Source organism: Peromyscus maniculatus, chromosome 8 (assembly GCF_049852395.1).
Source record: "Peromyscus maniculatus bairdii isolate BWxNUB_F1_BW_parent chromosome 8, HU_Pman_BW_mat_3.1, whole genome shotgun sequence".
NCBI lineage: Eukaryota > Metazoa > Chordata > Mammalia > Rodentia > Cricetidae > Peromyscus > Peromyscus maniculatus.
In genome coordinates, this window is record NC_134859.1 from 27,527,651 (window position 1) to 27,555,139 (window position 27,489).

At 46.7% G+C, this 27,489-nt stretch overlaps 1 protein-coding gene across 1 annotated transcript; it reads left to right on the forward strand.

Annotated features, from left to right (window-relative positions):
• The first annotated feature begins 375 nt into the window (after nucleotides 1-375).
• On the forward strand, nucleotides 376-27,489 carry C1qtnf2 (C1q and TNF related 2). The gene is made up of 4 exons (XM_006971611.4): nucleotides 376-519; nucleotides 7,749-7,822; nucleotides 19,726-19,978; nucleotides 26,711-27,489. The coding sequence occupies exons 2-4, from the start codon at nucleotides 7,805-7,807 to the stop codon at nucleotides 27,322-27,324; spliced, it is 885 nt and encodes a 294-aa protein (XP_006971673.1). The 5' UTR covers nucleotides 376-519; nucleotides 7,749-7,804; the 3' UTR covers nucleotides 27,325-27,489.

Sequence of the window (27,489 nt, forward strand, 5' to 3'; positions counted from 1 at the left end):
TATATACTAAGCTCAGCCTTCACCATGTACACTTCACATGTACATACTGGGGTCTGATGCGTGTTTGGGTGCATGACCTCTACACACACACACACAATTCGACATATATGTATAACTTGTAATCACTCACCAGTACATGAACATTCAGTGTACATGGGAATGTTCTCTACTGATAGTCTCGGATCCACGGAGGGATAGATGCCCGCGTGTACACACGGATGGTTCTGTAGGTACTGGCAAACACGCCAATAACCATGGCTCGTGTACTAAACCTTCAAATGCTCTGACAGCCTCTACACAGAGACATGCATCGACACACCCAAGTTGTCCCTGCCGCTGGAAGCCTTTCTGAAATCCGAAGGGGAAAAGAGCGCCAGCTGCTGGCCAGCGCACGTGACCGGGAAGGAAGGCGCTCCCGCCCATGACGGGATGGGAAAACTATGCCTGGGGCCCGCATCTCCCGCTGCTGCAGGCAGGACCGAGCACCGCCAGAGCTGGACGTGGCGCGGGGTAGAGAGGGTGAGTGTCGTGCCCCGCAGGGCCGAGAGTGGGGGCGGACCTGGAGGAACCCTGGATGTTGCAGGCGCGAGATGAGGTAGCAGAGAGCTCGCCCCGGGTAGGGATGGGCAGCTTCTGCCTCTCCCTCTCTGTCTTGGGCATTACAGCTCGAATTCAAACATTTCTAAAGAGCGTGTCATGTGCCAGGCTCTGACTGGTGGCTCACGGGTTAAGAAGGAAAAGAACTTTGTGGTTTACTGAGCACCTATTTGGTGCCAAGCCCTTGGGCCCTAAACTTGTGCGCTTTCGTTTCCATGACAATGAGTTATCGCTATCTTCAAAGGAGAAACTGACTCAGTCACTTTAAGGACAGGCTCAGGGCTGCACAGATGGCAGAGGCACTTAACCCTTTATGTCCGAGCTGATACCTGGATTCACAGGGTTAGCATTGATTGGACCCACTATCTCATTTACTCTGGACATTCCTTTAAATACATTGAAATGAGGGGGAGGGGTGGACTGAACTCAGGAAGACACAGTAAATGACGGTCAGAAAATGGCACCAAGTTCTTCACAGTTCTCTTCACTCCCCCTCCTTCCTCAAACTATTTGTCTCCAGGCCTTGTCTGTTTTGTTTGAGACAGGGCCTCCTGAGGCCCAGTCTAGCCTCAAATTCACTAGTAGCTGAGGATGACCTTTGACGCCTGCTGGGTGCTGGGGTTGCAGGTGTGTGCCACCGCATCAGATTTATTCAGCCCTGGGGGATCAAACCCAAGGTTTTGTGCACTCTGTGCAAGCGCTCCACCTGCAGAGCCGCATCCCCAACCCCCAGGCCTCATTTTTATCTGTCTTTTGTTCACATTCTCTCTTCTCGCGGCTCTCTGACCCACTGCGGGACCGTCACACTCAACCAAACAGTTAAGTGGCTGGTAGTGGCCTCCCAGCCCAGTTTCTCCTGTAACACAAGAAAGCCTCTCTACATCTCGGTGTGGTGCTCCTCTGCTCTGCGACCATAAAAAAAACTGTATGGTTTGCGACCTCTCAAGAGGTCCTTCCCTTAAATGACCATCTGCCAGAGACTGTCTACACTAGACCAGAGCACTAATAATGACAATGGCATTTATCATTATTAAAAAAAAAAAAACCTCTCTTCGTGGTTTTATTTCTGCTCTCCCATCTGCATGGAACTTCTTTGTTGTTGTCTGGTTGTTCCATGCTTTCCACCACCAACTAACTCAGCTCCTCCACACATCTCTCTAGACATCTCTCTGCCCTTCTTTCTCATTCAACTAGTATACCACATCCAAATGTGTGATGTCTTCTCAGATCCCCGCAGGGGCATCAGACTTGTTCCAGTAATGTATCAGTTGTGTGGGTGAATTGGAATTCTTTATACAAGCTCAAAGTCATCTTTGAAGCTATTCTGCCGCCATGAAGTCGTCAGCAAGTTACCCCCAAGAAAATCTGTGTGTGCGATTCTGTAAATGATCTTGAGTGTAAAACCATAAGCAATACAAATATGTGGTACTGTTTTGATGAAAATATAGAGTTTGTTCTTTCAAAAATGTTCAGTTGCACCAAGGTGTCTTCAATAAAGGAAAACGTTGGTTTTTTTAAAGTAAAGAAAGAAAGAGACAGAAAGAAAAAAAGACAGAGACAGAAAGAAAGAAAGAAAGAAAGAAAGAAAGAAAGAAAGAAAGAAAGAAAGAAAGAAAGAAAGGAAGGAAGGAAGGAAGGAAGGAAGGAAGGAAGGAAGGAAGGAAGGAAGGAAAGGAAGGAAGGAAGGAAGGAAGGAAGGAAGGAAGGAAGGAAGGAAAGAAAGAAAGAAAGAAAGAAAGAAAGAAAGAAAGAAAGAAAGAAAGAAAGAAAGAAAGAAAGAAAATGTGTGTGTGTGTGTGTGTGTGTGTGTGTGTGTGTGTGTGTGTGTGTGTACTGGTGAGTACACATGCACCTGAATAATGTGGAGGTCAGAAGACAATCTCAGGTGTTGTTCCTTAGGAGCTGTCCATTCCCACCCACCCCGAGTCAGGGTCGCACACAGGCTTGGAGTTCACCAAATAGGCTAGGCTGGCTGGCCAGGGAGTCTCAGAGATCTGCCTGTCTCTGCTTCTCCAGGGATGAAATTACAAGCACATTCCACCATGCTGGGCATCTCTTTTGTCTTGAGACTATTGTTTCAAGTGGCCCTGGAAGCCACTTTTTGTCTCTGCATTCCTTCCTGTCTGGTCCTGACCCTTCTGACTGAGCATCTTTTTTATAATCTGGTACTGATGCTTCCTGCTCCCCGGTGTTCCCTAAGGGGTATCGGACTGATGCACATACTTCCCCACCTTTTCCCTGCCAGTCAGAGCCCTGAAAACCACATTTATCTCCAGGAGAGGAACCCTGCACAAATTGAATTGCTCAGTTAATCCCCTTCTATTCTAGGTCCAGTTTTGAAAGCAATTCTATGCCAAGCTTTTTCCAAAGCCAATGGTTCTCATCCAGATGTGTCCTCTTCTGTAACTGGCTTATTTCCCTGCACACGTGCTCAGTCATGCAGATATCACTAGCCTGTTAGGGTCTCTCCTGCTAGCAGAGGAGCTAAGATGGAAGACCATGACTGACCTCTGGGCCTGGCATTGGCAGACCTGATTCCCCCAGATATGCTTAACGTGGGAAAATGGTTTTCCATTTTTCTGGGCTGTGTTTTGTCTTCTGCAAAGTGGAGATGCCAAAACCAGGCTCTCGGGATTATGAGGAGAAGTACAGGGCCTGTGGGATGCCAGGTCCCCTAGAAAATGGAGGGATTTCCCCTCTCTTCCTCGCTCTCTGCCTGTCCACGTGCCTGAGTGTGGGCATACCCAGGCGACAACGTGCATGCAGAGGGCACAGGACAATCTCAGGGGTCGGGCCCCGCCTTCCACCTTGTTAGAGGCTCAGTCTCGTGTTTGCTTCTGGCTGTCCTGGGAATGTCCGAGGAGTCCTGTGTCTCCACCTCCCGTCTTACCATAGGAGCGCCGGGATTACAGACTCACACTACTGTCTCTGGCTTTATGTGAGTTCTAGGGATGTGGACTCAGGCTTCCACACAGCACAGAAAGTGCTCTACCCACGGAGTCGTCGCCCCAGCCCTAGAAATTTTTATTTGAACATGAATTTCTTAAAATTAGAAAGCAAATTGAAAGTACAGTGTAATGTCAACTCCAGTGGCATATACCTGTAATCCCTACGCTTGGGAGACAGAGGCGAGTTTGAGGATTTTTCCTAAGATACATGAGACACTGTCTAAATAAATAAATAAATAAATAAATAAATAAATAAATAAATAAATAAATAAATAAATGTAGAGAGATGCAGTCTGGGCATGTTGGCACACACCCACAATCCCAAAACTTGGGTAGCAAATGCAGGAGGATTACTGACAAGCTCCAGGCCAGCTGACTCTATCTACATAGTCACTTCAGGCTAGCCTGGGCTTCACAAGGAGACCCTGTCTCAAAAAAAAAAAAAGTGTAGTACAAACTGAGGTCCACGTGAGGGCAGATGATTAGCAAACAGCAAGCTGATCACTTTTTGTATGTATCTGTGTGGTGTCTGTGTGTATGGTGTGTGTTCACATGTATGTTAACGTGTATGCATCAGAAGCCAGGAGTGAACGTCAGGTGTCTACCTCTGTGGTGTCCACCTTTTTTTTTTTTTTTTTTTTTGGAGACAGACTCTAACTGACCCTGGAATTGACATCTCAGCTAGGCTTCAGGGACCCACCTGTCCCCACACCTCCAGCACTGAGGGAGCAAGTGCACATCACCACACCTGGCTTTTATGTGGATGCTGGGGGTCTAGCCTCGGCTCTTCATGCTTGTGCAGCAAAGCACTTTACCCCGAGAGCCATCTCCCCAGCCTCCAGTCGATGACTCTCGCCGAGATGGAATTTCCTCGGTGACCAAGTTATTTCCCACTGCTTTTCGGCCTCATCAGCTTACACGTTGTCATCTTAAAGAAACTGATCACTAGGTTTGCAGCTGACAACCTCCTTTAGAGTACAGCTTGTCTGGAGAGTAAGGTCTAGAATATTGTGCTCGAATGTAGGTATGTGTACCATTTGTATGCTATGCCAATGGAGGCCAGAAGAGGGAGTCGGAGGCCCTGAAATGCTAACTACAGAGGGCTGCCATGTGGGTGTTGCCAACCTGAATTCAGTTCCCCAAACCCTCATGGTAGAAGGAAAGAACATCCTCCTGGGAGTTGTCCACTAACTTCGCATGGACTCTGTGATATACTTTGATATGTGCACACACACACACAATCAATCATTCAATATACATTAATAATTAATACTAAAATTTGAGTCACAAATGTGAAAAACCTCACAGGGTTTCAAAACTTAGTGTTAAGTATTGTAAAATATGGGACTGGAGAGATGGCTCAGCAGTTATGAGGACTGGCTGCTGTCCCAGAGGATTCAGGTTCAATACCCAGCACACAGTGGTTCACACTGTCTATACTCCAGTTCCGATGTATCCGTATCCCTCTTCTGGCCCCCACGGGCACCAGACACACACATGGTGCAAACACATACATGCAAGCAAAACACCCATACACATAAAATAAAAATTAAAATACGTTTAAAAAATATGTTTCAAAGATTGTAAAGTGTCTCACTAATGATTTCCTTGAAGATTACATGTTCAAATGACATGATACATTGACCTAAATAACATTGACATTAATTCCACCTGTTTCTTTTTACCTTTTTCATGTGACCATGAGATCATTTTAAATGGCATATATGACTTGTGTCCTTTTCCTATTGGACAACGCTGTCCAGTTATCCCCCCCCCCCATACAGGTCTGCCATGCCAAGGCTGACTGACCCTTTGGAGACATGGAGACAGAAGAACAAACACCCTCAGATCTCTTCCCCTACTCCCCACATCCCACTCAGCAACTTCATCCTTCTCCTTGGCCCTCCAAGTGGTACAACAGCCACAGGCAAGGTGGAGCTTGCCGGCCTCCATGTCAATTACCAGGAGCCTGGCCCCGCCCCCCCCGCCCCCCCCCCCCGCGGCCCCCCCCCCCCCGGCCCCTGTAGCCTCTTCTTCAGATGAGGCTCAGATCTGAAGCAGCCTGGGCCAGAGGGCTGCCCTGCACTGCCCACCATGTTGAATGTTATGTTGTTGATTTTGAAGGTCCTGCAGTATATATAGGTGAAAATAGAATCCTTCAATATTAATCTCAGGACTGACTTCCTGTGTGCCTTCAGAAACGCTTGCCGAGACAAGCACAGCCAGATCCTAGCTCCTGAGACCTCTCATTAGGTCATAATTTATCTTTAGACCTCTGTTCCTAGGCAGAGCCAAGAATGGGGAAGGAGAAAAAGGGGGGGGATTAAAATATTTCTCAGCAAGAAGACCCCATGCTTTTCAACTCTCTGTCTTCACTTTGAAATCCTTTGTCTCTCTCTTCTGGGCAGTGCAGTGTTTCCAAATGGGCCCCAAACTTGAGATTCCCGAAAAGCGGGTGTCCTGAGAGCTCCATAGGAGCTGCAGCCAGCCCCTCTCTTCCAGGCCACCTCAGCACTTCGAGAAACTGGGAGAGGACTGCTTCTAATTTGCTTCCTGGAATTGGGGAAGGCAGGGTGTTTTCCATTAGAGAATTCTCACTGCCATCAAAGCAGATTTTTCAACAGTCTTCAGCCATCTGCAAGCAAGCTCTCTTTAACCCCAGTCACCAGCCTGTCCCTTCTAAAGCCACACACAGGAAAACTGCCCTGTTGGAGCCGATCCGGAGGTCCTCTTCCGCTGAGAATGAGGCAAGGCATCACTCTGGGGTCTCCTGGTGGAGGTGGCGACTGTCAGCCTCAACTGAACTGCAGTTTTAGAACTCGGGTCTCTACATTGTCAGTAGCTAAGTGTGGCTCTGTCAACCACAAATGCATCAGAATCGTGTTGGTATGTCATGGATTGTGAGCGACCATTGCATCCAAAGCCACTTAATTCATATTGAACATACACTGTATCTGGCACTGTACTGGGCTCCAGTGTTACAGGGAGGGACAGGCAGGGCTCCCACTTCCCCAGATCTCCTGGTGGGAAGAGACAGAGGTGAATCATGACCACAATTGGGTGATGTGCATTGAAAGGCAGGCAGGACAGGGCAGCCCAAGAGCATTGTGGGTCAGGTACCTTACTTAGACTGTGGGCAGTGCTCCCCAAGGAGATGAGACTAGACCTAAGGCTTCAAGGATGAGGTGGGCAGCTGAGAGGACTCCTGGGGATCAGGTTAGGAATGGAAGGGGGCAGGTAGTTAGCTGCAGTGTTTAGAGTGTCAGCCCCTCGGCTCGACGTTTAGAAGTGTAATCTCATTCTTGACAGACTCCGTAGGTTAAAAAATGGCATTGTGGCCTGGCGGTGGTGGCGCACGCCTTTAATCCCAGCACTCGGGAGGCAGAGCCAGGCGGATCTCTGTGAGTTCGAGGCCAGCCTGGGCTACCAAGTGAGTTCCAGGAAAGGCGCAAAGCTACACAGAGAAACCCTGTCTCGAAAAACCAAAAAAAAAAAAAATGGCATTGTGTCCATGAAATAGTTAAGAAAACACGTGACTGGTTTTCCCAGGGCTCTTTACCACCGAGGAAAGAATTGTTTAGTTTATTTAAGATCTTCAGATCATCAAGCAGAGATTGGTCAGCACCTGGGCCGCACTCAAAGGCTCAGACGAGCATTCCTGGCATTTGCAGTCTACAGACCACATTCCAGAAAAATACAGGCAAGGCCAGTGTCCCCACCTCTGCCCCTTCTCAGGTCACAGTCCTGCCAGAAGGACCCTAGGACGACTGCGACTATAATAAGTTTTGGTTTTACTCAATCACTGGGCAAGCCTCAATGAAACATTTCACTATTAGGATAAGAATTTATACTGTATCAAGCTGATAATAGAAAAATAAATTAATTAATTTAAAAAACTGGAGAAAAAAAAAAAAGGATGAGCCAGAAGCTGTGTCCTGGAAAGTATGGAGGGAGAAGGCTCTTGCCCTACTGTGGGCTGCGGGCTGGAGCTGTGGGCTGCGGGCTGGAGCCGTGGGCTGCGGGCTGGAGCCGTGGGCTCCCAGGGCTTTCCTGGGACATGCGTATTCATGAATCACTAGCTACTTTCCTGAGAAGCCAGAAGCCCAGGACTGAACAGATTAAAACCAGACTTCAGAACACATCCAAGTTTAACACCTCATGAATCCATTTCTGGGATTTAACTATCGTTATTTTTCCCTTTAGCAAGAAGACTCTATGAAGCCTTTCTTCCCATCCCATACGCAGGAAGAACAATTTAGATGACAGTGTTTAAAAAGGTAAGGGGGCAGTGATGGTTAATTTCTTTCTTTCTTTTTTTTTTCTGACCAATTGAACCTCTCTTCATGAGACATTTGCTGTATGTGTAGTATTCTGCAAGCTCAGCCCCAGAGACAGGGACAGAAAGACAGACCTTTGTCTGAGCAATCTGAAGGACAGCTTCTGTCTGGACCAGGTACGAGAAAAATGGGTGGAAGAGAGAAAAATTGCTTGAATTAGTGGTTTCCATGTCCTCTGGCTCTTAGATCCCTTTTTCTCTCCCCACAGACTCTCTGAGTCTCAAACATGTATTAAGCAGCTATTATTTTTTTTTTTTTTTTTTAGTTTTTTTTTTTTTTGTGATATATATTTTTTATTTTACAATACCATTCAGTTCTACATATCAGCCATGGGTTCCCCTATTCTCCCCCCTCCCACGCCCTCCCCTTACCCCCAGCCCACCCTCCATTCCCACCTCCTCCAGGACAAGTCCTCCCCCGAGGACTGTGATCGACTTGGTAGACTCAGTCCAGGGAGGTCCAGTCCCTTCCTCCCAGACTAAGCCAAGTGTCCCTGCATAAGTTCCTGGTTTCAAACAGCCAACTCATGGAATGAGCACAGGACTTGGTCCCACTGCCTAGATGCCTCCCAAACTGATCAAGCCAATCAACTGTCTCACCTATTCAGAGGGCCTGATCCAGCTGGGAGCCCCTCAGTCTTTGGTTCATAGTTCATGTGTTTCCATTCATTTGGCTATTTTTTTTCAATAATTGAGTAAAACTGAAATTTATTATATGCCACAGTCGTCCTAGGGACCTCCATGCTATATATATAGCCTCTATGGTTCTATGGGTTGTGGTCTGATTGTTCATTTTATATCTAGAATCCACCAATGAGTGAGTACATACCATAACTGTCTTTCTGGGTTTGGGTTACCTCACTCAGGATGATTTTTTTCTAGTTCCATCCATTTGCCTGCAAATTTCATGCTTTCATTGTTTTTCTCTGCTGAGTAGTACTCCATTGTGTATATGTACCACATTTTTTTCATCCATTCTTCCGTTGATGGGCATCTAGGTTGTTTCCAGGTTCTGGCTATTACAAATAGTGCTGCTATGAACATAGCTGAGCATGTATCTTTATGGTATGTATCAGCATTCTTTGGGTATATGCCCAAGAGTGGGATGGCTGGGTCTTGAGGTAGTTCGATTCCTAATTTTCTGAGAAACCGCCATACTGATTTCCATAGTGGTTGTACAAGTTTACATTCCCACCAACAGTGGAGGAGTGTTCCCTTTGCTCCACATCCTCTCCAACATTGGTTGTCATTGGTGTTTTTGATCTTAGTCATTCTAACAGGTGTAAGGTGGTATCTCAGAGTCGTTTTGATTTGCATTTCTCTGATGATTAAGGATGTTGAGCATTTCTTTAAATGTCTTTCAGCCATTTGTAGTTCTTGTTTTGTGAATTCTCTGTTTAGCTCTTTAGCCCATTTTTTAATTGGACTGTTCAGTGCTTTGATGTCTAGTTTCTTGAGTTCTTTATATATTGTGGAGATCAATCCTCTGTCAGATGTGGGGTTGGTGAAGATCTTTTCCCAATCTGTTGGCTGTCTTTTTGTCTTATTGACTGTGTCTTTTGCCCTGCAAAAGCTTCTCAGTTTTGAGAGGTCCCATTTATTAATGGTTGTGCTCAGGGTCTGTGCTGTCGGTGTTTTATTTAGGAAATGGTCTCCAGTGCCAATGCGTTCAAGAGTGCTTCCTATCTTCTTTTCTATTAAGTTTAGTGTAACTGGATTTATGTTTAGGTCTTTGATCCACTTGGACTTGAGTTTTGTGCATGGTGACAGATATGGATCTATTTGTAATCTTTTACATATTGACATCCAGTTATGCCAGCACCATTTGTTGAAGATACTTTCTTTGTTCCATTGTATAGTTTTGGCTCCTTTGTCAAAAACCAGGTGTTCATATGTGCATGGATTAATGTCAGGGTCTTCAATTCGATTCCATTGGTCTGTATGTCGGTTTTTATACCAGTACCAAGCTGTTTTTATTACTATAGCTCTATAGTAGAGTTTGAGGTCCGGGATGGTGATGCCTCCAAGGGTTGCTTTATCGTATAGGATTCTTTTAGCTATCCTGGGTCTTTTGTTTTTCCATATAAAGTTGAGTATTTTTCTTTCCAAGTCTGTGAAGAATTGTGTTGGGATTTTGATGGGGATTGCATTGAATCTGTAGATTGCTTTTGGTAAGATTGCCATTTTTACTATGTTAATCCTACCTATCCATGAGCATGGGAGATCCTTCCATTTTCTGATATCTTCTTCAATTTCTTTCTTTAGAGATTTAAAGTTCTTATCAAAAAGGTCTTTCACTTGTTTAGTTAGTGTTATCCCAAGGTATTTTATATTATTTGTGGCTATTGTAAAGGGTGATGTTTCTCTGACATCTTTCTCAGCCCTTTTATCATTTGTGTATAGGAGGGCTACTGATTTTTTTGAGTTGATCTTGTATCCTGCCACTTTACTGAAGGAGTTTATCAGCTGTAGAAGTTCCCTGGCAGAGTTTTTGGGGTCACTTATGTATACTATCATATCATCTGCAAATAGTGAAAGTTTGACTTCTTCCTTGCCAATTTGTATCCCTTTGATCTCCTTTTGTTGTCTTATTGCTCTAGCTAGGACTTCTAGTACTATATTGAATAAATATGGGGAGAGTGGACAGCCTTGTCTTGTTCCTGAATTTAGTGGTATCGCTTTGAGTTTCTCTCCATTTAATTTGATGTTTGCTGTTGGCTTGCTATAAATTGCTTTTATTATGTTTAGAAATGTTCCTTGTATTCCTATTCTTTCTAAGACCTTTATCATGAAGGGGTGTTGGATTTTGTCAAAGGCTTTTTCAGCATCTAGGGAGATGATCATGTGGTTTTTTTCTTTCAGTTTGTTTATATGGTGTATTACATTGACTGATTTCCGTATGTTGAACCATCCTTGCATCCCTGGGATGAATCCTACTTGGTCGTGATGGATGATTGTTTTGATGTATTCTTGGATTCGGTTTGCCAATATTTTGTTGAGTATTTTTGCATCAATGTTCATGAGGGAGATTGGTCTGTAGTTCTCTTTCTTTGTTGCATCTTTGTGTGGCTTGGGTATCAGGGTAATTGTAGCCTCATAAAAAGAGTTTGGTAGTGTTCCTTCTGTTTCTATTGTGTGGAACACTTTGAAGAGGATTGGTATTAGTTCTTCTTTGAAAGTCAGGTAGAATTCTGCACTGAAACCATCTGGTCCTGGGCTTTTTTTAGTTGGGAGACTTTTGATGACTGTTTCTATTTCTTTAGGGGTTATTGGTCTATTTAAATGGTTTATCTGGTCTTGATTTAATTTTGGTATTTGGTATTTATCCAGAAAATTGTCCATTTCTTCCTGGTTTTCCATTTTTGTGGAGTACAGGTTTTTGAAGTATGATCTGATGATTCTCTGGATTTCCTCATTGTCTGTTGTTATGTCTCCCTTTTCATTTCTGATTTTGTGAATTTGGGTGTTCTCTCTTTGCCTTTTGGTTAATTTGGCTAGTGGTTTGTCTATCTTGTTGATTTTTTCAAAGAACCAACTCTTTGTTTCATTGATTTTTTGTATTGTTCTCTTGTTTTCTATTTCGTTGATTTCAGCCCTCAATTTGATTATTTCCTGGCGTCTATTTCTCCTGGGTGAGTTTGTTTCTTTTTGTTCTAGAGCTTTCAGTTGTGCTGTTAATTCATTGGTATGGGATTGCTCCATCTTCTTTATGTGTGCATTTAGAGCTATGAATTTTCCTCTTAGCACTGCTTTCATAGTGTCCCATAAGTTTGGGTATGTTGTACTTTCATTTTCATTGAATTCTAGGAACTCTTTAATTTCTGTCTTTATTTCTTCCTTGACCCATTGATGTTTCAGGTGGGTATTATTCAGTTTCCATGAGTTTGTGGGTTTTCTATAATTTTTGTTGTTATTGAGTTCTAACTTTAAGGCATGGTGGTCTGATAAAATACAGGAGGTTATTCCAATTTTTTTGTATCTGTTGAGATTTGTTTTGTGTCCAAGCATGTGGTCAATTTTTGAGAAGGTTCCATGGGGTGCTGAGAAGAAGGTATATTCTTTTGTGTTAGGATGGAATATTCTGTAGATATCTATTAGGTCCATTTGAGTCATAACATCTGTTAGGTCCTTTATTTCTTTGTTAAGTTTCAGTCTGGTAGATCTATCTTTTGGTGAGAGTGGTGTGTTAAAATCTCCCACTACTAATGTGTGGGGTTTGATGTGCGTTTTAAACTTTAGTAGTGTTTCTTTTATGAATGTGGGTGCTTTTGTATTTGGAGCATAAATGTTTAGAATCGAGACTTCATCTTGGTGGATTTTTCCTGTGATGAATATGTAATGTCCATCCTGGTCTCTTTTGATTGATTTTAGTTTGAAGTCTATTTTATTAGATATTAGGATAGCTACACCAGCTTGTTTCTTAGGTCCATTTGCTTGGAAAACCTTTTCCCAGCCCTTTACTCGGAGGTAGTGTCTGTCTTTGGAGTTAAGGTGTGTTTCTTGTATGCAGCATATGGATGGGTCCTGTTTTCTAATCCATTCTGTTAGCCTGTGTCTTTTTATAGGTGAGTTGAGACCATTGATATTGATGGATATTAATGACCAGTGATTGTTAATTCCTGTTATTTTTTTGGTTGTGTTGTGTTGTCCTTCTGTGGTGTATGTTGGTGTAGGATTATCTATTGCTTGATTTTTCATGGATGTGTTTAGCTTCTTTGGGTTGAATTTTCCCTTCTAGTGCTTTCTGTAGGGCTGGGTTTGTGGACAGGTATTGATTAAATCTGGTTTTATCCTGGAATATTTTGTTTACTCCGCCTATGGTGATTAAGAGTTTTGCTGGGTATAATAGTCTGGGTTGGCATCCATGGTCTCTTAGTGTCTGCATGAGGTTTGTCCATGATCTTCTATCTTTCATAGTCTCTATTGAGTAGTCTGGTGTTATTCTGATGGGTTTGCCTTTATATGTTACCTGGTCCTTTTCCTTTGCAGCTCTTAATATTTTTTCTTTATTCTGTGTGTTTAGTGTTTTGATTATTATGTGGCGAGGGGACTTTTTTTTTGGATCCAGCCTATTCGGTGTTCTGTAAGCTTCTTGTATCTTCATAGGTATTTCTTTCTTTAGGTTAGGAAAGTTTTCTTCTATGATTTTGTTGAATATATTTTCTGTGCCTTTGAGTTGGTATTCTTCTCCTTCTTCTATCCCTATTATTCTTAGGTTTGGTCTTTTCATGGTGTCCCAAATTTCCTGGACGTTTTGTGTTAGGACTTTTTTGTCTTTATTGTTTTCTTTGACTGACGAATCTATTTTCTCTATCGTGTCTTCAGTGTCAGAGATTCTCTGTTCCATCTCTTGCAATCGGTTGGTTATGCTTGTTTCTGTAGTTCCTGTTCGTTTTGTCAGGATTTCTATTTCCAGCATTCCCTCAGCATGTGTTTTCTTTATTGTCTCAAATTCATTTTTCAGATCTTGGAATGTTTCTTTCATCTGTTTAATTGCTTTTTCTTGGCTTTCTTTAATTTCTTCCCATTTTTTGTTCGTTTTTTCTTCCATTTCTTTAAGGGAGTTTTTTATTTCCTCTTTAATGGAGTTTTTCATTTCCTCTTTAAGGGAAGTTTTTATTTCCTCTTTAAGGGAGTTTTTTATTTCCTCTTTAAGGAAAGTTTTTATTTCCTCTTTCAGGTAGTTTTTCAATTCCTCTTTAAGGAAAGTTTTTATTTCCTCATTGAGGGAATGTTTTATTTCTTCTTTAAGGGCCTCTATCATCTTCTTAATGTCATTTTTAGGGTTGATTTCTTCTGTTTCTTCTGTCATGGTATGTTTAGGTCTTGCAGGTGTAGAATCACTAGGTTCTGATGTTGCCATATAGGTCTTTATGTTGTTGCCTGTATTTTTGCACTGGCGCCTACTCATCTCTTCCTCTGTGAGGTGCAGGTGGTGTCTGTGTCTGAGAGTGCCTCTCTTGTTCTAATTTTTAGTCTTGGTTTAGTAGGGGTTCTTGGTTAAATTGGTGCTTTTGGGCTATTTCTTCAGGGGCAGCTGATTTCGATCGGTGAATTATATACTTATGATTCTGGTGATCTGGTTTGGTGTCTGGGTAGCGCCTTCTTCTGTGTTCTCAGGTCACTTTTTGTTCATTTGTCAACTCCTCAGCTGATCTTGTTTCTTCAGACTTTAAACTGTAGGCATCTGAATCCTCTCCCAGATGGGTTTCAGCTGAGCAGGGTAATCTCACCAACACCTCCAAGTTGTTGGGTTTCACAGGATCAGCAGCTGGGCCCTGGGTTGTCCTCAGACGGAGTGTTCAGATTCGTTCTGGTTCTGACCCACGGAGATAGCTTCTTCCCCAGATGTTGGGGTTAGGGGCGTCCCTGTTCCAAGCTGTGTCTGCTTGTTTCCGTCCCTGGGCCTGTTTACCTCTGCGGTCCGCCGCCGGGCCTGTATGTCCCTGTCAGCTGCCGCTGGGTCTGTCTGCCTCTGGGGGCCGCCACCGGTCCTGAATGTCCCTGTCGGCCGCTGCACGTCTACCTCAGCGGGCTGCTGCTGGGCCCGTCTACCTCCGCGGGCCGCCGCCGCAGGCCTACCTGCGTCTGCTTGTCTCTGCCACTGGGCCTGTCTACCTCTGTGGGCCGCCGCTGGGCCTGAATGTCTCTGCCGGCTGCCGCCGGGTCTGAATGTCCCTGTCGGCTGCCGCCGCTGGGCCCGTCTACCTCAGCGGGCTGCTGCTGGGCCCGTCTACCTCCGTGGGCCGCCGCCGCAGGCCTACCTGCGTCTGCTTGTCTCTGCCGCCGGGCCTGTCTACCTCTGTGGGCCGCCGCTGGGCCAGAATGTCTCTGCCGGCTGCCGCCGGGTCTGAATGTCCCTGTCGGCTGCCGCCGCTGGGCCCGTCTACCTCAGCAGGCTGCTGCTGGGCCCGTCTACCTCCGCGGGCCGCCGCCGCAGGCCTACCTGCGTCTGCTTGTCTCTGCCACTGGGCCTGTCTACCTCTGTGGGCCGCCGCTGGGCCTGAATGTCTCTGCCGGCTGCCGCCGGGTCTGAATGTCCCTGTCGGCTGCCGCCGCTGGGCCCGTCTACCTCAGCGGGCTGCTGCTGGGCCCGTCTACCTCCGTGGGCCGCCGCCGCAGGCCTACCTGCGTCTGCTTGTCTCTGCCGCCGGGCCTGTCTACCTCTGTGGGCCGCCGCTGGGCCAGAATGTCTCTGCCGGCTGCCGCCGGGTCTGAATGTCCCTGTCGGCTGCCGCCGCTGGGCCCGTCTACCTCAGCAGGCTGCTGCTGGGCCCGTCTACCTCCGCGGGCCGCCGCCGCAGGCCTACCTGCGTCTGCTTGTCTCTGCCGCCGGGCCTGTCTACCTCTGTGGGCCGCCGCTGGGCCTGAATGTCTCTGCCGGCTGCTGCCGGGCCTGAATGTCCCTGTCGGCCGCTGCCGCCGGGCCCGTTTACCTCAGCGGGCCACCGCTGGGCCCGTCTACTTCTGTGGGCCGCCGCTGGGCCTGAATGTCCACAGCTATTATTTTTAAGGTGTGTGTGTGTGTGTGTGTGTGTGTGTGTGTGTGTGTGTGTGTACCTCATATATGAGGGTACTCTCAGACACCAGATGAGGATGTCAGATCCCCTGCAATTACAGATGATTGTGAGCTGCCCAATATAGATGCAGGTCCTTTGGAAGATCAGAAGGCACTCTAAGGGCTGGAGAGATGGCTCAGTGGTTAAGAACACTGGCTACTATTCCAGGAGACCTTGGTTCAATTCCCAGTGCCCACATGCAGCTCACAACTGTCTGTAACTCCAGTTCCAGGAGATCTGACACCCTCACACCAATGCACATAAAAAAAATTATTTTAAAGAAAGCACTCTTAACCACTGAGCCATCTCTCCAGCCCCAAAGTAGCTAGTTCTTAAATATCTGAATATGCTTGAAAGTTTGTAAACAGGTGGCCAGCTGTGGTCCTGTGCTCATGGGATTTGGGAATGGCAGGGGTGCTAAAGCCAACACCGACAAGTGGTTGCCAAAGTGAGGCAAGAAGCAAAGAGCCAGGACTGAACGGAGAGCTGCCTCAGAGAGGGGGTCAGGGAATGCCTACAAGAAAGACCAAAAGTTGAGCCTGGGGACAAGGTACTAAGTTAGGAGCAGAGGGGCTGGACCTTGGCCTGATAGAGGCCCTGTCGCGGGCCAACAAGCAAAGGAAGGGAGGAGCAGAGGCTGGGGTGAGGCTGAGGCCCGGTCATTTAGGGCCTTGTGGAGTCTGTTAGGGGTCCCTGTGTTTGTGGCCTACAGCCAAAAGCTACTGGACCAGCTTGAAGAATGAGGTGTCTGCTGGACGGTTTTCAACTCTGGCTGCGGCAAATGAAAAAGGCTGGAAGTCGTGGAGTATGCACAGGAAGGGAGGGTGTTGAAAGTCCATGTGAGGAATGACTAACAGGATACGGGGGGCTTTGCACACCCCAACCCTGATGTCTTGGCTGGGATCCTAGCTAGACCCCACACCATGAACATTCAAGAGGGGCTTGTGGTGGGGGTCAGGGCCCTGGATGACCCTGTCCATTGAAGTAGACACTTTTCAAAGAAAAGGAGATATTTTGTTGTTTTGTTCTCTCTCTCTCTCTCTCTCTCTCTCTCTCTCTCTCTCTCTCTCTCTCTCTCTCTCTTCTCTCTCTCTCTCTCTCCCCCACCCCTGTGTGTGTGTAATTTTATTTTATGTATATTGCTATTCTACCTGCATGATACGTTTGTGTGAGGGTATAGGATCCCCTGGAAATGGAGTTACAGACAGTTGTGAGCTGCCATGTGGGTGCTGGAAATTGAACGCCGGTCCTCTAGAAGAATAGCCACTGCTCTTAACCACTGAGCCATCTCTCCAGCCCCCTTTTTTTGTGTGCCTTTGAAACAAAGTTTCCATGTAGCCAAAGCTGGCCTTGAACTTGCTATGTAGCTGAGGAGAACTTTGAACTCCTGATCCTTCTGCCTCCACCTGAGTGCTGTGATTACAGGTGTGCACCACCACACCCCAGTGGACAAGAGGTTTTCCTCAAGCATCTGATTACCAAAGTATCCTGAGAAAGCAGAAATACCACTTTGACGTATTTTCAGGATCATGTGGCATGCATGTGTATAAAGCTGTAAAATAGAACACAACCTATCAAAGAATGCCATGTGTGGCTTTGGCATGTGCTTCAAGGTCTCTTCTATAATCTGGGATGCTAGGAAAAACATCTCAGCAATGCTGACAGCATGGGAAGCATTTTTATATGGGGCAGCCAATGCCAAGTTCAAATAGAACTTCTGCCACTAACTAGTTGTGTAAACATGAGCAAATTGCCTCTCGGGGAGGAAGTTATGGAAGGGAGAAAGGCAATATGGGGTAAGCGTGGTCACTAGCGACAGCTGGCCACGGGTAAAACCTACTCCCTGGGTATGACAGTGGGCAAACAACTTCATCTCTTAGAGCCTTGGTTTCTTCCTTTGAAAACTAGGATGACTTTTGCCTTTGTAGTGCTTATTGTACCTTTCCGATAACGCAATGCAGGTAAAGAGCTTCATGCAGACCCTGGAGCATTGTGGGTGCTTAATAACGTCAGTTTGTCTCTGCCTCAGTATCATCTGTAACTGAAGGAGTTAGATTTGACACCCTCCCCAAGTCGGTTCTATGTTTATGTAAAAGGCTGTGGGAGAGTTGATCCATCTAGATGATCGGAGGCTTGCTCTTTTCTAAGCATGCTGCCCCCATCCCGTTTTCTCACCAGGGCCATCATGTGGGTGGTGGTATGAGTGTGGAGCTCAGCGGGGAGCAGAGCTATTTGGAGTCTTGTTTTTCTTGGAGGTGCCTGGGAAGCAAGGAAACTCTCCTCTCCCTTCAGCTCTGGAAGCAAATCTGGTCCCCTGCCTTCCTTTCCAAAGCTATTCCTGGCTCCAGCTGCAGGAATGCCTCTGGGGCTGTAGGAACCTTCAGGCTCCAGTTCCAGAAAAAAATAAAACTAAAACATCTCCCTGTGTGTCCCAGAGCAGCCCGCCCCTTAGGCTCTGGAGCCTGCCCAGCCAGCTGTCACTGAGAGGCCATTGACCCCTCTCTGTCAGAGAACATTAGACAGGAGAGATCAAGTGTTGCCCCCTCCAAGGCCTTGTGGCTCTACTTTGGGGTGGAACAGAGAACACTGTGCCCACTCTGGTCTGTTTCTTTGCTGTGACTTTAGCTGTCCTTGGAGTTCCCCTCTACTTGTAAAAGTCACTCCACCTCCCTCCCTTCTCTCTTCCTCCACCCTCCCTCCCTTTTCCCACCCTCCCTCCCTTTCTCGCTAATCTGAAATGTTTATAGGTCACAAATTTCCAGATCATTTTTACACTGCTTGGAAAACTAATCTCCATTCTGTAAGACTTCCAGGTCTGTTTCGGCTCCTAAATAACAGGGCTGGGGAATGTTGCTCAATGGCCGAGCACTTGTCTAGAACACACAAGGCCCAGGGCTCAATCCCTAACTCAGGGTGGGGGAAATCCAAATTACACCAGCCCATTTTTCACAACTCTCATCTCATTTAGCAGGAGAAGGAAAGAGAAAAAGGGACCTGAGATGTGCCATTTTTCCAGAAGTGTCTGTCACTGCTATGATACTAACATGCATGACTTATTATGCTAAGCAAGCCTGGTACAAGAAGTACAATCAACCAGGCAGTGGTGGCACACGCCTTTAATCCCAGCACTTGGGAGGCAGAGGCAGGCAGATCTCTGTGAGTTCGAGGCCCACCTTGGCTACAGAGTGAGTTCCAGGAAAAGGCACAAAGCTACACAGAGAAACCCTGTCTCAAAAAACCAAAAAACAAAACAAAAAATAACAACAACAACAAAAGAAGTACAATCAAGTATGGTCACCAATGTTTGTGTCCCTCTGTCCCATTATAAACAAACACCAGTCAGTGAGGGGAGCTCAGGCTAGCCTGAGAAACTTAGTGAGACCTTGTCTCAAAAGAAAAAATAAGAAGGGAGCTGGAGGTGCAGCCTAGTGGTAGAGCACTTACCTGGTATGGGTGAAGCCATGGGTTCACCCTCTAGTACTGGAAAGAGATCTCCTGACCTTGTTCCAAGGGGAACATCCAAAGACAGCCCCAAAGCCTTTGCAGTTATCAGCATCAAGACCAAAGCAGGGTGGGAAGCAAAGGGGGGAGGGGAGGGGCTGGAGGGGGGCAGGTAGTAGGTTCCTTCTGCGTTTCAGCTGCTTGGATGAATGACAGCCTAATGGTGAACCGCTTGCTCTCAAGACCCTGCCAAGTGTATCCTGAGCACAGGATTCAGCCTTAAGATACACAGACGCTGCTGGTTGGTGGTGGTGCACACCTTTAATCCCAGCACTTGGGAGGCAGAGGCAGGTGGATCTCTGAGTTCAAGGCCAGCCTGGTTGGTCTACAAATCTAATTCCAGGACAAACAGGGCTACACAGAGAAACTCTGTCTTGGATATATATATATATGATGATACTGTCTAGATTAGTGTTCCTTAACCTTCCCAATGCTACAACCCTTTAATACAGTTGGTCATGTTATGGTGATGCCCAACCATAAAAGTATTTCCATTGCTACTTCATAACTGTAATTTTGCTACTGTTATGAATTGTAACACAAATATCTATGTTTTTTCTAAGGTTTTAGGCAATTCCTGTGAAAGGGCTGGTCAACCCCCCAGGGGGTCACGACCCACAGGTTGAGAACCTCTTGTCTAGATGCATGTTTGTGATGCAGGGAAAAGAGACAGACAGAATTGCAACTGCACCCAGACCTCCTTCTCCTGAGGCCTTTGGACCGACCAGTAGCATGTCAGGACCACATCCACTCTCACCTACCAGGGCTCTTTTGTTGCCCACAGGTGGCCACCATGATCTCCTGGGTGCTCTTGGCCTGTACCCTGCCGTGTGCTGCTGACCCGCTACTTGGTGCCTTTGCTCGGAGGGACATCCAGAAAGGTGGCCCTCAACTCGTCTGTAGCCTGCCTGGTCCCCAAGGCCCCCCTGGCCCCCCAGGAGCACCAGGATCCTCAGGAATGGTGGGAAGAATGGGTTTTCCTGGTAAAGATGGCCAGGATGGCCAGGACGGAGACCGGGGGGACACTGGAGAAGAAGGTAAGAGACCTATGCCTGCCCTCTTGTCTACCCAGAGTTGACAACGTCTGTCGTGAGGGATGATTCAGAGCTCCTAAAACTAGTAACCATCGATACCTCTTCATAACCAAATGGAAGAGAACAGACGGAGACTCTGGAACAGGCCTGTGTTCCTGCCTCTGCCGAGGATTTGAATTTGCTAAGTGGGAGGGTGAACAAGCCTGCGAGCTGTTATTAAAAGTGCTTGATTTGTAGGTGACAGCAGCCAAACTAACAGGCCCAAATGAGATTACTTGACTCATGACTGCGAAGACTAAAAGCTGAGCTTTAGGAATGGCTTGGCCCAGAGTTTGAACCCTTTCTATCGGGGCTTGTCTCTTTGCTATGTGTTGATTTCATGCCCCTAGAAGCTGGATGTTCCGAAATGGCACCTGATGCATTCAGATCTCCCTTTCTATGGCTTCCTCTATACCCATTTTTCACTTTTTTTTAAGGGAGATGTGGTACCATTTGCCTAGGTTGGATCCTATGCCACCCCTGGATGCTTTTGAGTCAGGAACGAAAGTACTTGGTCATTGTAGTTGACTGCTCCATGGGGACCCACCCAGAGTAGTGATCCATGGGGGATCGGAGTGACACATTTTCACAGTAGACAGTAGGGGATCAGGTAGGCAAGAGACAGATTGGATACCCTCTTCAGGTACCTTCTACTTTGATATTCCTTCTAGCTATGACTTTTCACTTCTGCTCTTTATCAGCATCCTCAAATCTGAAACATAGGGAAATGATAGCAATTTCTTTCTCAGTGCTAACGAGTAAACCCCGGACCTTGTGCAGGTTAAGTGCATGCTCCACCCTGCCAGCCCCACGATAACTTTTACTTACATGGTGTTTTAACACTGACAAGGCATCTTGAGTAAGTCATTCATCAGATCATCGTCCTGTAAAGCAAATGCCCTCATTGTTCCATGTTTCAAATGAGGAGACTAAGAGTCAGGGTAGCAAGGTTGAGCATGTCATAGCTGCAAGCGCTTAAACTCTGGGGACAACCCTGAATACTAATTTTGATGGGTATCTTAACCTCCCCTAACCTCAATGTCCCCATATCTACAACAGTGGTGCCAACAGTACCTACCTCACCAGAGCAGAGGCAAGAACTGTATGAAGCTCTAGTCTTGAGGTCCTTGTTACAGTGTTACTCACCCCAACCTGATTGCTGAACTTAGATTCCAAACCCAAGGTGTTTCCTATCACACAAACTCCTCCAAGTGCACCTCTTCCTAGAAGACTTCAACAATAATGGAAATGCTTGGACCCAAGGAGGTCCTGCAGGGTGCCAGGCACTAGATGGCACCATCCTGCATTCTTTGACCCCATGGCATATTGGGGTCAAGCAGGGCCTGCCAGAGCCTTCCTGGAGATGTACCTGTGGGTTCTGTGGGAGATGGTTTCTGTCGACCTCTCTCCTTGATCAGGAGCAAAGAGAGAGCAGGCCGGGGACTCTTTAGGTGATCTCTCCTGCCAGAGGTCAAGCGACTGAAAAGGAAGGCAGTGTTGAGAGGTAGCAGCCAGATATGTGTAACCCGATCAAATTCAGGTTACCTTGGGACTGCAGCAGGATAACATCTAGCCACGCCCCCCACTGCTGTGGATATTGCTCTGTATAAATAAAATGCTGATTGGCCAGTAGCCATACAGGAAGTATAGGCAGGACAAGCAGAGAAGAGAATTCTGGGAACAGGAAGGTTGAGTCAGGAGATGCTGCCAGCCGCTGCCATGAGTACCAACATGTAAGATACTGGTAAGCCACAAGCCATGCGGCAAGGTATAGATTTATAGAAATGAGTCAATTTAAGATAGAAGAAGTAGATAACAAGAAGCCTGCCACAGCCATATAGTTAGTTAGCAATATAAGTCTCTGTGTGTTTACTTGGTTGGGTCTGAGCGGCTGCGGGACTGGCGGGTGAGAGAGATTTGTCCTGACCGTGGGCCAGGCAGGACTGGAGAAAACTTCAGCTACACCCCACAACTGACACAAACACAAACCCATCTCTAGAAAGGTCTCAGGAAGGAAAGTCAATGTTTCCTGAAGCCTTTCAGAAGGTAATGAAGGAGGTGGATCACACAGCCCGAGTTGGAAGTTTCTGCCAGCTTCCCTAGCCGCATCCCTGGGAAAGAATGCCAAGCCAAAGTGGTCATCTCCGTTCTTCCTGTTCCCTCAGCCCCGTCTCCTAGCTTCTGTTCATCTTATTTTTTAAATTTTCACTATTTATATGTGCCTATGTATGTGTGAGTGCTCATGAAGGCCAGATGAGGACACTGAGGCACTTGGAACTGGAGTTACAGGTGTCGATGGATTTTTTTCTTTGGGCCGCCGGCTCACAAAAAAATGAGACTTATTTTTAATTCACAGAGACTTATTATTAATTATGAAAGCTCAGCCTTAGCTTAGGCTTGTTACTAACTAGTTCTTATAACTTAAATTAACCTGTATCTTTTAATCCACATTCTTTTACGTGGCTCAGCTACCTTTACTCTGCACTGCCCATCCTGCTTCCTCTCCATTTGGCTGGCGACTCCACCTTCTTCCCAGAGTTCTTTCTGCTTCAAAAGGCCTGTCTTGCTATTGGTCATTCAGGGGGTTTTTTTGTTGTTGTTGTTTTTTCCTTTCTTTTTTTCTTTTTTTTTTTTTCCTTTTGGTTTGGTTTGGTTTTAGTTTTGGTTTTCGGTTTTTCGATACAGGGTTTCTCTGTGTAGTTTTTGTGCCTGTCCTGGATCTCGCTGTAGACCAGGCTGGCCTTAAACTCACAGAGATCTGCCTGCCTCTGCCTCAAGAGTGCTGGAATTAAAGGTGTGTGCCACACCCGGCTGGCCATTCAGTTTTTTTATTAAACCAGAGTGACACATTTTCATAGTGCACAAAAAGATTATTCCACAACAGACAGGTGGTTGCAAGCTGCCCAATGTGAGTGCTGGGACCCGAACTCTGGTCCTGTGCAAGTGCTCTTGACAGCTGAACCAGCTCCCCAGCCCTTAATTTCCATTGTTATCAAAGACTTGACTAGTTTTATTTGCATTTTTCTCCATTTGTCATTTATCCCCTTTGTGTGTAAAGCGTGTGCTCTACCACTGGCCCACATGTCCTGACCTCATTTCATTTGTTAATTGTATATGTAAACGGCTTTGTATATTAGTCGTATAAGTAAATGCACCTTGTATTTTTAGATACCTAGAGAAAAGTCGGGAAGGGTGCACACCTGGATGATGTACAGTTGTGTCTAGAAAGCGAGAGGGAGATGAGAAGTGTTTAAGGAGGACTCCTCATGTATTCGTGCCGTTTGAATGTATCACCATGACACTGTATCTGTGTCCCACTCGTACCGTTTAAAAATGGTTCCTGGCAGGAGAGATGTTTCCATGCTTAAGAACACTGGTTGCTCTTCCCGAGAATCTGAGTTTGGTTCTCAGAACCCACGTGGCGTCTTACCTCCATCTGTAGCTCCAGTTCCAGAAGATCCGATGCCTTTTTCTAGCCTTAGGCACCACATAGGCTCCAGGCACACAGACGGTACACAGGCCTACCTGCAAGCAAAACATCCATAAACATAAAATAAACATTTTGAAAAATGGCTCCTGAAAATTAGGTATTCAATAAGAAAATGCTATTTGGAAATCTATTTCCCAATTAATTAAAGTAATAAAAGTTTAAATATATGACAGTAAACTCAGGACTAAAAATATAGTGTGTTTTAGGGTCCTCTAGGGGAACATATATTAATTACTTCTATTGCTGTGAAGAGGCACCATGACCAAATGTGCTGGCTAGTTTTATGTCAACTTGACACAAGCTCAAGTCATCTGAGGGGAGGAAGCCTCAATTAAGAAAATTCCTCCGTAAGATAGGGTTGTAAGGAAGTCTGTGAGGCATTTTCTTAATGAGTGATTGATGGTGGAGGGCCCAGCCCATTGTGAGTGGAGCCATCCCTGGGCTGGTGGTCCTGGGTCTATAAGAAAGCAGGCTGAGCAAGCCATGTGGATGGAGCAAGCCAGTCAGCAGCATCCTTCACGGCCTCTGCATCAGCTTCTGCCTCCAGGGTCCTGCCCTGTTTGAGTGCCTCTTCCTTCAATGATGAACAGTGCTGTGGAATTGTAAGCCAAATAAATCCTTTTCTCCCCCAGGTTACTTTGTCATGCTGTTCATTGCAGCAATAGAAACCTTAACTAAGACACCAAGGTAACTCTTCTTAAAGAAAAAAAAAGCATTTAATTGGGGTCGTTCCGGTTTCAGAGAGTTAGTCTATTATCATCACAGCAGGGAGCATTCGGGCAAGCAGGAGTCGTGGTGCTGGAGAAGCAGCCGCCAGCTCTACATTCTGATCTACAAACAAAGGGAGAGCCCCTGGGCCTGGAGTGGGCTTTTGAAACCTCAAAGCAGTCCCTAATAACACTGCTCCTCCCACAAGGCCACACCTAATCCTTCCCTGACAGTTCATCACCTGGAGACTAAGCATGAAAATATATGAGCCTATGGGGGCCATTCTCATTCAAACCACCACATTGCCCTCTCTGGCCCCATAGGCTTAGAGCCATATCATAATGCAGAATGAATTCAGCCCAACTTGAAAAGTCCCTAGAGTCTATCAGTTTTAAGACTGTTTAAAAGTCCAAAGTCTCAAGCCGGGCGATGGTGGCGCATGCCTTTAATCCCAGCACTCGGGAGGCAGAGCCAGGCGGATCTCTGTGAGTTCAAGGCCAGCCTGGGCTACCAAGTGAGTTCCAGGAAAGGCGCAAAGCTACACAGAGAAACCCTGTCTCAAAAAACCAAAAAAAAAAAAAAGAGTCCAGAGTCTCTTGTGAGACTTCAGGCCATCTCTTAACTGTAACTCCCTGTAAAATCAAAGTAAAAAAGCACACTACATATTTCCAACATGCAGTGGCACACAGAATATACATTCCCATGCCAAAGTGAAGGAAGGGGAGCATAGTGAGGAAATACTGGATCAAAGCAAGAACAGAAACCAGCATGGCAAACTCCAAATTCTGCATCTCCATGTCTGATGTCAAAGTGTTCTCCAACGCCTTCCAGCTTTGTTGACTGCAGCCATTACAAACAGGACTTTTGGATAGGCTTACATGATACGGGCTGGACAGTCATGATCATATGCATGACGGAAAGGCTGATAACTCAGTAGCTGCTCAGTCCACGAGGCTGCATACCTCAGCAGTCCCAGTCTGCAGTGAAGGCCTGGAGGATTCCTGGAGGGCCACAAGTTCTCAGTCCACACTGGACGGCTGGAGGGGCTGGTAATATCAGCAAAGGGTGGCCGCAGCAACAGAAACAGGGTGGATGCACTCACCAGCTGGGAGTGAAAGCAGACAGGCAGAAGCAGCAACCTCTCCCTCAGATCTCTTTCTGTCTGGGACACAGCCAGGAGGTGCTGTCCACTCGAGGAGAGCATCCTCCTCGTTCACTTTACTTCTTCCCTCGGAGACCTGCCCGGTGGCATGTCTCATAACTGATTCAGATCCAATCGAGTTGACAACCAGGATTAGCCATCACGTAGTGAAATGCCTACATACTACATAGAAGAACAAAGTACCTTGTCAGGGCGACTGCTCAAAAGTCTCCCCCACCCCCACTTCAGTATATGTGACCATTGTTGCCCTGTGTCCGGCGATGCTCAGATGTTCATTAGCACCGGCCCCTCTCAGGACCAAGGCTTTTGATGGGCATTTGACATGCCTTCCACAACCCAGCCACTCTGCCTGTGCGCAGCTGTGTTAAGATAGAACCCCAACCCCCTTCCATATATGTTTTGCTTAAAATGGGTTGAAGAGCCAGGCCTGATGGCTCTCCTGGAATCCCAGCATGTGTGTGGGAGGTGGGAGAAGAGTCAGCAGAATAAGGCCAGCCTTGGCTTTGCACCACATTCGCACCAGCCACAGGCCACGTGAGACCGTCTCAACTGCAATACATAAAATTTTGTGTCCAAGAGTCATTAAGTACAAACGTTACCTATGGAATTGTTGGCCCAAAATATGCTATTTGTAAGAAAAAATGTGTATTTTATGAAATATCAGTCTTAAAAACCAAGAGGTGTTCTCTGAGTAAATATTTGGGGATGTTCCGCAGGGTTTATCAGCTGATGTTTAACACTTAGACGGGGTTTGCCAGGCACTGTCCTGTGCACTGACAGAACCCAGGGACTGCTGGTACTGTTGTTCTCTTGTCACCTGGAAGTTTCTGGCACCCACTGCTGTTTCAGCTCAGTGGACTTCACAGTGGTCTTTACGTAGCATGTAAATCCACCTCCTTCTTGTTTTCCTGAAACAGTCTCATGTAGCCCAGGCTGGCCTCAAACTCACTACGTAGCCAAGATGATCTCGAACTCCTGATTCCCTCCTCCCTCTCACACTCACACACTCTGTGCTAGGAACACAGGAGTACACCACCGCGTCTAGTTTTATGCAGCATTGAGGATTGAACCCGTGAGTTCACACATGCTAGGCAAGTACTCTGCCACCTGAGCTACAACCCCAGCCCAGTGAATTAGTCTGCTGCCCTGATTTCCAGGGCTTCTGAAAGGCGTCGCAATCCTGGTTTTCCTGAAAAGACCAGGAGAAGCACCTCTGAAGTCATGCCTTCAGCGTTTGTCCCCTCCTGTGTGCCCCCAAGCCTTCTCATTCTCTCCAGCCACGGGCCCTGCCCTGGTTTTACAGGTCCCTTATAAAACCAGCTCTTCTGTCTTCCAGGTCCACCTGGCCGGACAGGTAACCGTGGAAAACAAGGACCAAAGGGCAAAGCTGGGGCCATTGGGCGGGCTGGCCCTCGAGGACCCAAGGGGGTCAGCGGTACCCCAGGGAAGCATGGCACACCAGGCAAAAAGGGACCTAAAGGCAAGAAAGGGGAACCTGGGCTGCCAGGCCCCTGCAGCTGCGGTAGTAGCCGGGCCAAGTCGGCCTTTTCAGTGGCGGTGACCAAGAGCTATCCACGGGAGCGACTGCCCATCAAGTTTGACAAGATTCTGATGAACGAGGGTGGCCACTACAATGCATCCAGTGGCAAGTTCGTCTGCAGCGTGCCGGGGATCTACTACTTCACCTATGACATAACGTTGGCCAACAAACACCTCGCCATCGGCCTGGTGCACAACGGCCAGTACCGCATTCGGACTTTCGATGCCAACACCGGCAACCACGACGTGGCCTCGGGCTCCACCATCCTGGCTCTCAAAGAGGGCGACGAAGTCTGGCTGCAGATCTTCTACTCCGAGCAGAATGGACTCTTCTACGACCCTTACTGGACCGACAGCCTCTTCACAGGCTTCCTCATCTACGCTGACCAAGGAGACCCCAATGAGGTATAGACAAGCTGGAGATGAGTTTCTGGAGATGGGTGCTGATGGAGGAAGGCCCCTGCACTGGGGCTGGGGGCTGGCAGTCTTGGGAGTTTCTCTCCCCAGGCTGGCCTCCTCTGTTGCTGCTTTAAAAAAAAAAAGAAATCATTAAATCCAAGCTTTTGTTTCATTATT